At 40.3% G+C, this 13759-nt stretch overlaps 1 protein-coding gene across 1 annotated transcript in view; it reads right to left on the bottom strand.

Moving 5' to 3' along the window:
• smyd3 (SET and MYND domain containing 3) overlaps positions 1-13759 on the bottom strand; it is an 84238-nt gene that overhangs the window by 61674 nt on the left and 8805 nt on the right. Inside the window, exons 2-5 of the mRNA XM_083994809.1 lie at positions 6495-6558; positions 5851-5958; positions 5502-5559; positions 5072-5232 (exon numbers count right to left, since the gene is read on the bottom strand). Coding sequence (XP_083850935.1) covers positions 5072-5232; positions 5502-5559; positions 5851-5958; positions 6495-6558 — 391 coding nt within the window. The remainder of the gene's footprint in view (positions 1-5071; positions 5233-5501; positions 5560-5850; positions 5959-6494; positions 6559-13759) is intronic.

Genomic DNA, 13759 nt, shown 5'->3' with positions numbered 1-13759 from the left:
TATCTGAAAGCATTGTACACAAGTCTCAGTGAACAGACTGGAAACTCACAATGAACATCTGATTGGGCGTGTAGCAGATGAGGCGTGCTGCTGAGCTTTTCAGCATCTTGATTCTTGTGGTGGAGGAAACATTTGGATCCTCTACTAATTTAAACACAGTAAGGAAATGTAAACATATCAATTCGTAATATAATAATGAATGATAAATTGAGTCCTGCATGAAAAAAGTAGGTACATATGTAATTGGAAATAAAATAGGAGTAAGTACTAAAATACAGCTGGTTTTTACTTCTTTATCACGATATGTTGTTAAGGTTGTGGCTCATGAGGTAGCGTGGGTTGTCCACAGTGGTCAGTGGTTCGATCCCTGGCGCCTCCACTCCACATGTGGAAATGTCCTTGGCAACACACTTAACTCAAAAAATGTCCCCTCCACTCATGTATTAGTAGTGTGTAACTGTATGTGAATGGCAGGATAAAGCGTTGTTTAAATGGTTGTGAATGGGTGTAAGGTGCTTTGAGAGGTCATTAAGACTAGAAAAGCTCTATATAAACGCGCTCCATTTAAGGTTGTAGCTACTGGAGGTGGAGGAGGAGCTGTCACATAAAGGTAATGAAGCTGAATGAAGTATTTTCCTCCTAAATGTAAGAGAGTGGAATAAAGTACCATCAAATGGAAAAACCTCAAGATTGTCTTTAAAGGTGTACAGAAAAGAAAATTGAATTTGAGCCCACTTTGGGTGATAAAATTAATGTGATAACTCATCTTTCAGACGTTGTAGGCCAAACTTTGTGCAAAATTCTATTTTTGAGTAAATCCGGGATGAAAGTGTGTATTTTTTTTTTTCGCATTGGATAATGCAGGCGCACGGATTATACGTCAGCCTGTACACGATTCATCAGCCACTGATATTGGATCCGTAATCCGTCATTCAACGTCTGAGACACGCACACACACACAGAGCTCGGGCTCGCCCCAAGCTTTGAATATCCCGCCCGCTCGATAACGACCAATCAAATTCGTTTTCCTCACTCGGGTAAACTCGTGTTGCAGCTCGTGACAACTCGGCGCGACAAACAGGACAAACGGCCATTTCTGTACACCTTTAAGTGTTGAAGCGGAGGAAACTGGACTTCCCTTTGATTGTTCTCAAGTACGGCAGCCTACTTGAGTACATGTACTTAATTACTTTCAATAAATGCTTGATGGTGATTTTCATATGCAGTTACTACATCTATTTATAATTATCATGTCACATGATGGAGTAGACCACCAATTTAATTCTGTGCACCAAGTTTGCTCACCAAAAGGTGTATGCAAAAACAGTCGAGTATGGATTTGTATCCAATTATATAACCATTAAGTCAAGTTCACACTGTATTTTAAGGTTTGTAAGCTGATGATTTTCTGTGGTGTTAGTCCTATAGCTCCTATTAGTCCTACAACTCACACATATCAAACGCACATATCAAAAGATGCAGTTAAAGAGAGTTGATCTGAGATCCGCTGAGAAGAGGAAAAAGTCAGTCAAGTAGAGAAATGATAGTCAGGCAGCAGAGAGAAAACGAATGAGGCTGAAGCACGGAGCAGGTTTAGAGCCGACAGTGAGGTGTGTTAGTGCGTGTGTGTGTGTGTGTTTTATGGGGCAGCAGCATGTTGGCCATGTGAGGGGTGTGTGTGTGTGTGTGTGTGTGTGAAAAATGGGTTTCAAGCCAGCAAGGGCTGATGCAGCATAACAGAGAGTCCACACATGAACATGCAAGACACAATGTGAAGCAAACACACACACACACACACATCCTTGTCTTCCTACATTCATGGGGACCTCCACCCAGATTTTTGGCCCTCACGAGTATCGTAGACTCACACAGACAAATACAGAGACACAGTGTTGGGAAGGATCCAGAACTGCACATGGTATAATATAGGAAAACACATATTGTTTGTGCACAAAAATGTACAAATACGTAATTGTATGTGAATGTTATAGCTTAAACACACACACACACACACAGGCTTACTCCAGAGAGTGGAAGTTGCTTGAGGGAAGCAATAAAATGTGTTGTGGCCAGATCTCATCTGTCACTGCTTATTGCAGCACTGCAGTCTGACCAACACACACACACACACACACACAAACACACACACTATACCCTACTGTAGAGCGGAGCAACACGCAACAGTGCAGAACCTGGTCCAAACACACACACACACACATCCCACGGCAGTCTATCTGCATCACTGCACAGTGCTGCAGACACACACACACACAAACACACACACACAAACATATAAATCCCTCGTTGCTTCTCTTGGTTATATTAAGAGCAGTAATGATGCTGTGGCATTACTTGATTGTGTGTGCCTGCAGTGTGCATGCATGTGTTTGTTTAACAGTGCTAGTGTTGTGGACAGAGTAGCTATTAACATAAAGAATGGTTTTATAGCACACAACACTCCCCCACTGTAAAAAAAGACTACAGCCCCAAAACACATACACACACAGACACAAACATACACAAACATACACACACTAATGACCCATTTTGTAAAGCACAGTGAACATTCCCAGTACACAATAATAAACTCCTCATTTGTTATGTACTTAAGCCATTAAGGAGAGAGAGAGAAGGAGGAGAACGAGAGGGGGGAGAGAAGAGAAAGGGCAGCGTGTGTGGAGAACAAGAATCAGAAGAGTCATCATGATACTTAAAGAAGATGAGAGAAACAATAATAACAATAAGAGAAACTGATAGAAGACAGCCGGAAGGATGAAGACGGAAAGAAAGTGAAATGAAGGACTTCTCCACTTCTTCACTTGACCAGTACAACATGTTGTTCATGCATTAACAGTGCCCCCTATTGGCAATCAACAGAATATCTCAGAATATGGGCAAATTTTCACGACACACACGTTGGAGTTCCCTGTATTTTTGTTGTTCTTGTTGTGCTTAATTCTGGGTTTTGTCTGTGTCTATCTCTGCCCTGGCTGTGTGAGGGTGGTGAGATTGAAGGTTGGGCTGGTTGGGTGAAGCATGATTGTCGGGGGATTAGGTACACATACTTGTTCTTGTACCCATTCAATTGTTTTTTGTTATCTTGGTTGAAAAACAAACATGTTTCGAATGGCATAACATGTTGTCTGTATACAAGCAAATGTGAATATGCAGAAAAATTTCAAAGCCTCCACTTTTTCTCCTACACGGGAGGTCAGTTTATGTGAACTAGTGACATCATTATGAGGTCATATAAGAGGCTAAGTCTGATGTTACACTTTGCACATCTGCAAGTACACAAGGGCCCGCTAATTTCCAAGTAATGTATCATCAGTGTGTACATGAGGCTCGGTGGTGTCCATGTTAATCCATGTGTGTCCTCGAAGGAGGCTGAAAAGCTGAGAATCAGGCAAAACGGCAGAGAGTCTGTTACACTATCTACGTGATTCGAATCTCACGCCCTTGGCTCTTGTTTTTTGAAACATATCACCCTGTGACAATTTATGTTAACTGACAAAGTAACTGTGATACACAGTACATTTCCTGTTCTCCTTTAATCTCTCCCTCCCTGTGTGACTTCCTGTGCTCCTCTCCCTGCCTCCTCCCTCCGTTCCCCTCTCGTTTTGTTTCACACAATCTCCGTCCCTTTCTTCTTCTCTTTAATCCACTCAACGTTGTTGGCTCTTCATCTCTCTCAAACTGGAGCGAAATTCCCAACGGGATCTTGAACCGCATTTAATCAGCAGTTTTCCAGTTTTCCCAGCTTCAAATCCAGTCCCATGAATTCAAATGTACACACACACACATGCATACAAACAGACGCATATCTCATCTAACATTAAACATTGTGTCTCTCTTACTTCCCCACTCCACCAACACAATTATTACCATGTAAAAACATACAAAAAAACAAATTCACACACAGTAACGTGTGTCTTAGTTTGAAACAACAATGCTGACTCGGCAGCCATAACAACAGCTCTGTGAGGCTGCAGTGCTCATTGTAAACCGAATCATGTGATGCAGGTTTGTGTTATCTGTAAATGGTAAATGGTAAATGGTCTGTATTTTATATAGCGCTTTTCCATCTGAACGATACCCAAAGCGCTTTACAGTACACATCACATTCACCCATTCACACACACATTCACACACTGATGGCGGAAGCTGCCATGCAAGGCGCTAACCACGACCCATCAGGAGCAAGGTGGCAGCAACCGGGACAGAGCGGGATTCGAACCGCCAACCCTCTGATCATTGGACGACCCGCTCTACCACCTGAGCCACTGCCGCACTGTAAGCAGCATTACAGTGAAGTTAATTAAAATGATGTGGATTCATTAATAAACCACTGTTTTTGCAGATGTCTGACCATTAATCAAAGTGTAGTAAAAAGGCATGAATGTCAGTTCAAAGAGTTGAGATATAGTTGAGATTTCTTAGCCTGGACTGACCAGCTGACAAGCATCATTAGTGGGAGTGAAAACACATCATAAGGTTTTTGGATATTGAAAAATAAATGCAATAAGTAGATGGTTTATTGCTCTGAGTACAGATCAGTCCCACCATGGAGCTTATGGGTGATTATGTCTCATTTGCAATGTTCACCTTTGTTTTAACACAAGCACTCAGTACATGTTCACACATATACAATCATTGTGATGGGACAAACACAACACATAAACACACACACACACACTTGCTGAAATTTAAACACCTTGGAGCCACGAAGTCTCAAAGAGGAGTCAGGCATCAGATCACAGCGTGGAATCCAAACACGTCCTTGCACATAACAATTTGTGGTTTGTATTCTAGTGAAGGCATCTGGTGTGTTTTAAGAGTAAGACCCGAGGTTGTTCTGGGAATACGCACACACAAACACACACAAACAGCACACACAGGGATCTAATCACAGATGTTCACAAAATCTTATACATACATGTTGGGGTCCATCCAAACACACCCGGGGGAAGTTGTGCAGTGCAGTGGCTCCTTGTGCATGTGTGTGTGTGTGCATGAGTGTGCCACGGTGGTTATGGGTCAATTTCTACTGCGTGTCCATGCATTTACTCACCTTTGCAATAAGGCTGAGAGGGTCTTGGCAGGAGGGTGGCAGTGCCGATGTCATTTCCTGTGCCTGTGCCAGTTCAGGTATTTCTGGATCTAAGTAGAGCTCTAACATGGAAGCCAGCTGAGACAGACCTTGTTTCTTCTGCTCAGACATCGAATTCAAGTCTGTGGGGGGGGGGGGGGGGGGCAGAAAGAAATGAAAGACATGAATTTAAAATAAGAAAAAAAAAGGCTGTGTTTTCTCTGTGAGCTTCAGGAAATGTGTAGAGAGAGATTTAGAACAAACAAACTTTATCTTCCGCTTTGACACTGACAGACACAGAAATACTCTGAAGTCTGACAGCAGAAGTATGACGGCCACGTTTTATATTGCACTGGCATTAGATTCATACACAACCTTTGGGCACACAGACATCGACTCACACATGACTTACGTGATTCATGCTCCCCCAGAGTGTATAGTTCTTCACTCCTGCCCTTAGATGGACTTAACTAGAGGGGAGATAAAGGGAAGGGGGGAGCATTAACTTGTTATCATAGTATAATACTGTAGAATAATGTTTCTGCTTGTTACACATCATGTGTTTCCCTCCTTGAAGCAGCAGACTGCAGCTGTTTGATGAAGTGGAATGAACTCGTCGGGCCCTAAGGAAATCACCTTTCAAGAGGGTTTCATAACAACACAATAACCCCCTCTCCGACCCCCAAACCCACCCGACCCGCCAAATAAATAACAGTAGCTAGCAACAATGTGTTGAACTGTGAGAAAGTCCAGAAACAAACCAAGGCAAAGATGAGTCTCGCAGCCAGACGGACCGAATCAGTGGGAACTCTGGGTAGCAGGCTCCGCAGACATTTACACTCTCTCTTATGGCCGGACCAGGCTTGTTTCTGCAAGAGAGGGGTTATTTTAACAAACTAAAACACATCAACATTTTAGTTAGTTAGTTAGTTTAAGTTTATTTCGGACATGTTAAAAGAAATAAAACATAATACAGAAATGGACAGACATAACATATAAAAACTTTGCAAAAACAACATATGAACAAAAAAAGAAATATATCTATATATATATATATATATAATAAAAAAAATAAAAGAAAATAATTGAAAAATAAAGGTAATTTGATTTTTTTGTTTTTGTTTTGTTTTGTTTTGTTTGTTTCATATCCGAAAAGGAGTGGGAAGAAGTAAAACTTATTTACTCCCACCCCTTATTCATAAATTATTTATCAGGTTATCTAGTCATTATAATATATACAGTAAGTTAATTTATGAGTTATTTAACTGGATTTATTCTAATATATTATTATATTTATATACATATAGATTTATTCTAACATATGATTACTAATCTTTATCTCTCTATATAGTCATATATAACATAAACACGCACACACACACAGACACACACACACACACAATACCTGGCAAGTGGCATTGCAGTAGCGAGCCGTCTTACACTGGGAACACCTCAACAGGGTCTCGTGTCTAGACAAAAGAAAGAGAGAGGGACAAGAGGGAGAGAGAGATTTATCATTCTGCACAGACTGTCAACTGAACTTCAACATATCCAGTACGCCAGCGTTAAAGAAAACAAAATCATTCATGGGCTGATTCACTGTTATCAAGAAGCTCTCGACGCCAGAGGTAGAAAAATATTTAAGCTTTCTAGACAAAGTGACTGACTCGGTGAGCAGGAACAGAGCCACAACTTGGGATTTCTAAAAAAAAAATCACAGATGTCAGACTTTCATTACTCTTGCAACATATGAGTGTTTGAATAGAAACTGCTCAGCTGCATACAAAACTGTCGGTCATGGCTAAGCCTCTACATAACACCCACACGTCCACTCAACCGTCTTTTATGCTCCCGTCATTGTCCTGACCTTTTTCCATCAACAGCCTTGTCTTATCATCTTCTGTCTGCTTTATTAAGCCGAGTGTGCGCGTCCATTACCTGGCTTCATCCATCTACTCATCCTCCTTTAGATCGTCATCTAAGAGCAGTACATTGACCGGTGGCTACACTCTCTGTCATGGCTTGCTTTTGTGTTACAGCATTCGCAGGTGTCTGGCTGAGCATCTGTTTGTGTGAGTCTGCTTGTGGTGTTAAATGTGTGTTTTTTTGTGTGTTCATGTACGTTTCCTGCCTCCAAGGTCTGATGTGTCTCTCAGAGTGACACCGCTGTCCTTTCCAGTTCGCCTGTCAGTCTGATGACAAGCCAGAGCGCAGCGGTGTCTGTCTGCTACACAGCCAATTACAGCCAGTGGAGAGTGCATCACTAAAACACACAAATACAAACACACAAGACAAAGTCTGAGTCACAGCACCTCTGCCAGAGTTTGTGTGTGTGTGTCTGGGCTGAGGTTCGTACAATTTACATTATGTACATTGGTAAAGTGATTGCACAATATATAATACTAGTACAGCAGTGGTTTCCTGTGGCATGAATGAATCAAATGTATTTGAGTCTTTAAGTTTAAATAAAAACATGCACATGAGAGCAAGGAAACCATTATTGTCAACTTGCTTCGAGTGAAAACTGTTGAGAGGAAAAATCTACAAACCTTTTTTTTTTAAATTTTGCAAAAGGACAAAGATTCAATCTGAGCAATCAAGTTTAAACTTCTTAGTAGTTTTAAAATATAGACATGCATTTAATATAATACTTTCTCTCCCTTTAATATGTGTCACTCACAACAGGACAGGCATGACACATGCAAAGACCCCCAGCCAGATACCCAGTCTCACAACTTTGATTTCATCTTGTCAGAAACAGTCATGTTGAAAGTTTCTTCATAAAGTGCATTCTTTGAAGTGTTCACAGTCTAAAATAATCTAGTTTCCCCTCATCAATCTACATATTAGACTACTGGATAATGAAAAACTACGGAAGAGTATTAAGGCCACATCATTTTTTTTTTTCGTCGAAAGTCGAAATGTCGAGAATAAAGTCTAAAAATACAGTGTCAAGAGTGTCAAGGCAAAATTTCCTCTCTGGTTCATCAAATTACGAGTGGAACGTGACTGACTCGCATCCTTGGAGCGTAACAGTAAGAGAAGGTTTCTGAGGTTTTGCAACTGCATACTTAATTGATATCATATCACGTGCTTTCAAATCATAAGTGTTTTTAACCTTGTGGTATCAAGGTTAAAACGTGCACACAAGTACAACATTTCGACGTTATCCTTGACACTGTATTTCAACTTTTTTCTCAACATTTCGACTTCATTCTCGAAGTTCATAAGGAAAAAAAAAATTCCTCCCTTCATATTCTTTGAGTGGCCCCAATACTTCCATAAAAAGCGGCAGTCCAGACTTGTGGAAATCTTTGCAAATTTACTGAAAAGGAAAGTGAAGTCTGACTGACTGAATGAATACTATCTGATTTCACCGTCAATGCACAAGTGAGTGCTAACAACAGCTGACAAGCCAGAATGCTCAGTGACTTGTATTGAACCAGAGTGTGTGTAGAGGATTTCTCTGCAGCATGAGCGACACACTCCAACGCTAGAGCACACAGGAAACATGGGGACGTTATGGCGGGCGGAGGAGCCTCAGGCTGGTTAGGTATGAGTTCATAATATACAGTAAGAAGTCACTTGGTTCATCAAGTGATGGAGAGGAAATGACAAAGTATCGCTAATTAAATGTGACAATGGATGGTATTATGAGCTCACACACAGAAAATGAGGTAATGGAGCACATGTTGTGATGGATGTAAATACATTAGCCCGGGGGTTATCGTACTGCATATGGGACATTTGATTAGATCGGTCATACTCATGTAAGCTGTAGATGATGTTATGAGAACCTGGAAGGCAAAGGCAGACGTATAATATGAATATACACACTGTGGGTCTGACAGAGGGCTGCTGCCTGTCAACATTAGCGACAGAAGTTAAGTGTGTTTCCTCTGATCATCTATCAGTGACTAGACTGGTCTGTTGTTTTTGGCTCAGGGCCTGCATGAGCGGCTGGGACTAGTTTCCAAAACACACTCCTCTTTTCTGTACTCTCATCTTCACCCTCTTGGATTCTTAATTTACAGCTTCCTCCCTTCCTCCTCGGTCTCATCTCGTCCTCCTTTTCCCCACCTCCCTCCCTCCTGTTATGCCACTGTGTCTTATTTGCGATGACCTTTCCAGCCTGGAAACCTGGTGGTGAATTTATAGTCTCACTCTGGGATGGTGGTTCATGAAAACACAGCTATTCTTGTCATGTTGAGACCGACCAGAAACAGGGAAGCCACCCACAGTTTCAGAAACACATGCCTGCAGAATGAGACGCAAAGCAATAACAACTGATAGAGCCGGGCCAGAGCTAAACACAGTCAGGTTCTGTGCAGCTTCAACAGATCCACTGAGAACATAATTCAGACACTGAAGTTTGGACACATCTTAAGCTCCAGCTGCTGGGAAGTCCATCCATCATGAATGACCCCCAACAGGGCAGCCGATGCTGCCCGTGACCCCCATTTCTACCTCCACATGTATTCTTCTTTGTAGCTTCATCTTGTGAGAAATGTTGCCCCTTAAGATGCAGTCTCATCTTTAAGACCTATTGTCTATATTCATGTCTATGTCATTGTGATTTCAGGCAGATTCACAGTCTCCACAATAAGGAAACCTGAAAAGTAAATGTTTGAAATCTATTTAAAAATCATTCAGTCAAAAATATAGAATTATTAATTTTATTAGGGGACACATCGATGCTGCCTGTAAGGGGCAACAAAATCAGATTCATAAGAATAGCTTTGACAACAGCTAATAAATGCATAGCTCTTAAATGGAAGGATAAGCACCCGCCCCCACCCTCACTCTGGCTTAGTGAACTGACCTCTTGTATCCCCAACGAAAAAATAATGTATAATCTAAAACAAAGGCCAGATAAATTTGAAGGAGTATGGGGTGGTCTAATGGAGCATCTGAACACAGCAGACATAGCTGATTGAAGAGTCACGCCAAAGATAGACGTAGTTGCCGACTAGAGAAATCTAACTATCTATATTTTGTTTAACTTCTCCTTTTACTAATCAATGTATTTAAACTATGTACTTTTCTCCATTTGTTCTATCTCATTATTAATCTATTTATTACTACTTGTTGTCATTATCACTATTTTTATTTATTTATTTATTTTTATTTATTCTATATATTTTTTTATTTTTTTATTTTTTGTACCTATTCTATGTCTTGATCCTACTGTATTATAATTTGTATTAACTGTAAGTACATTTTTGATATACAGTATACCAGTAATGGGAAACGGGGGGAGGGAACGGGAGGGGGGTTCGGGTTGAAAAAAATATGTTCACAATAAGTCACTGAAACACTTGTCTTGAATATGGAAAAATTCAATAAACAGAATGTTCAAAAAAAAAAAAAAAAATTGAATTATTATGGTCATTATTTTAGGCTCCTTGCTGAGGTCGTAAGAAATACAACAAGGCTAAAACGAGCTGGAAACACATATACCACTTATTAAAGCCATGTCATAATCATATTCAATGATCTAAGTAAGGATTTTTGTAATGGCATTCATTACCTCCATAATAAAAAAAATCCACATTTTATTTTTCTGTTAGCAAGATACATCATACATGTCAAAAAACAAGTTATGAATTAATTCTGAAGAGGTCAGTCATGAGAGGAATAAAGATATTGTTGACTTGAAATTAAAATGTTAAAACTGGTCATTGATGTGTAAAATGATTGATTGTCAACACTGTTTGACCCAAATGGTTTCACTTCTATGAGCTATATGTACATGAAACAACAGCTGATCTGTTCAGAAAGCCATCTCTGAAAGCACCAACGCTGCAGCAGCTTCAGAAATACATGGACATTTGAATCGATGTGACATGATGTGAAGTGAGTGATTCGTCTGGTATCTGATTCACTGGCTTTGCCAAAAAGACCCATCATCTTATTTCGATCTCGTCTCGACCTCAGGATGACATAAAAAAAAAAATCAGGTCAATCTGATGTGGAATTTCAGAATAAAAGCCCTTTGAACGTCCAAATTTCACTGTATTCTATGTACATTAAGATTCAAGTTTCTTAAAAACTACCCGTTATTACTCGATCATTTCATTTCAGACTAATAGTACTGGACCTCAGGATGACACTCAGAAAAAATCAGGCCAGTCTGATGTGGAATTTCAGAATAAAAGCCCTTTGAACATTTAAATTTGACTGTACTCTATGTACAGTAGGATTAATTGTTTTTTAAAAAACTATCCATTACTACTGGACCGTTTTTAAGGAAATGTTTCACATCAAGACACAAAAATGCAACGTAAAATTACATTTACCAAAATTGGCGATTACTGAGAGTACTAATAAGAATAGATGACTACTATCAAAAAATTAAATGTGGGGGCGCCGTGTAGCTCAGTGGGTTGAGCGGGCGCCCCATATGCAGAGGCTACAGTTCAAATCCCACATCGGGTGGTCATTTGCTGCATGTCATTCCCCCTCTCCCTGCCTCCCAATTTCCTGTCTCTCTGAACTATCCTGTCAATTAAAGGCAAAAAGCCCCAAAAATAGACTTTAAATTAAATGTGGATGCAACAACTGAGTGACTCAAAAGAGACTGGTCGACACAGGGAGGATGTGAGGAAGACAGTCAGTCCAATACTATACTGTTATGTAGTCACTCACTGGGATTCATTAATGCACAGTTGCACCACAACTCGGCTGTTGTTATGGTGACCGCCTCCAGGCCGGTAAGCTCTCAGCATTTACAGGATACTCACTCGAACACCAGAAGTGTATATTATATAAGTCACATGATCCAGGTACTTCAACAGGACTGAAGAAGTCATATCTTGGCTGAACAAAAGTGAACGTTTCCTCGTGGAACCAAGGAACCAAACTGTTTTACAACTGAGGGACAGAAATGTCCTCAACATCTGAGAATATGTGATGTTCATTTTGCTTGTTGGGGGAACGTGATTCTGAGGGTATCTGAAACATCTAAGCATGGCTCCATATCAACAACTACAACAAAGCACGTATCTTTTTATAGCATCATCCCGTAGTTCAACAGTTCAACCAAGCGCTCTCTCAGCTGTCTGCCGACTGTTTGTCATTTGGGATCATTTGTTTCGGGGAAAAAACAAACACCCACACGTTCTCTGTGCATTTCACACACATTATTTCATGATTCAAACACACAGAGATGACTCTGCTGCTTTGGCCTCCAGGCAATAACCGACAAGAAGTCAAGATTACACGCTGTTGTTACATAGCAGGCCTATATACAGTATACACAGTATGATCCACACACTGATTTAACTCAGTCCAAATATAGGTGGACAAGAACAACAGAGCAGGAAGAGAAACAATAAACAGGAAAAGACAGCAAAAAGATAAACTTAGTCCTTGGTACTCTTCAACTCATTACTGTGTGACGGAACAGTTACCCATTTTCATACAGGGATTATAATTTCCCCTAGGACGCACATCTGTCTCATTTTAAGCAATGTTCTTTTCTGTTATGATCCCTCTTTTCCTCCCCCTTCCCTTCCCCTCCCTGCTTTACTTTCTTTGCTCCCACTTTCTTCCCCCTGTCTTTTTTTCTGCCCCTCTCATCCCTCTGTGCCTGCGTTAGATGTTGTGTGAAGTGAGTCTTCTGGATGGCAGGTCCATGCTTGGTCTACTCTGCGGGGCACAGTAGGAAAACTCATGAATAACATTAGATGGTTTCATTAGAAACAAGCAGAAGGCTGAATTAAAAAAACAGACACTTTCTTGGCAACCCCCTCCCCTTCTTCTCGATATCATATTCTCTTATTATGTTTTTCTTCCCATTCCCCACTTACATTTTCATTGAGTCATTCATTCTACTTTTCTACTTTTTTCACCTTTACTTACTATTTTTGGCTGTTGGTGCAGACAAAACAACCAACATAAAGATATAACCTTGGATTTGGGGAAATAGAGATGTTTTTTCTAACATCAAAACAAAAATTATCTACATAGTTCATTAATTCATAATGAGAATAACTGTTGGTTGCAGCCGCGGCATGGGGCGAAACAGGAGAAAGAAGAAGAGATTTACTAGATATAATATAACATAACTAATTGCAACAAAAATGATTACATCAAATGACATTATAAAGAAAGAAACCTGGTTGTTTTAACTGCAGGCCATTTTTGCTAAAATGCATGCAACACTTATCTTCACTTATTTTATGAAAAAAAAAAAAAATAGTTAGCAGTTTCATACAGTACACTTGGGTCCAAATGTGTCGGGTCACTTTAATTATCAAACAAGTCTCAAAAGACAAATCAGGTGGTGAGGAGGACGCTGAGGTCAGTGAAGTGCTGAGACAATCAGATTACACATTTTCATATGGGTACATGAACACCTCGCTTATTGTGCCTATTGCTTTGAAACAACAGGAGTATGTTTTTTTATGACTTGCAAATTAGCTCATTTCAAGTCGAATGCAAAACATCTAAATGCACTCAGTCACCATCACTTCCTGAAAATCTTTTTTTTTTTTTTCTTTCTTTAGGATGAAACAGACGTGACAGAAATGAGTGGAGAGAGGACATGAGGAAGTTCCTGAGAGCACAGGAGAAAGGACGACTCAACACTGTCACTCAACAGTAGAGGTGACTGGAAGACCGGGGTCTTCTGCATTGATATGCAAGAGCACAGATATGTGCTCCTGC

Source organism: Trachurus trachurus (genome assembly GCF_905171665.1).
Source record: "Trachurus trachurus genome assembly, chromosome: 3".
NCBI lineage: Eukaryota > Metazoa > Chordata > Actinopteri > Carangiformes > Carangidae > Trachurus > Trachurus trachurus.
Note: the sequence above shows the minus strand (reverse complement) of the source record. Positions and strands in the feature narration are given on the sequence as shown.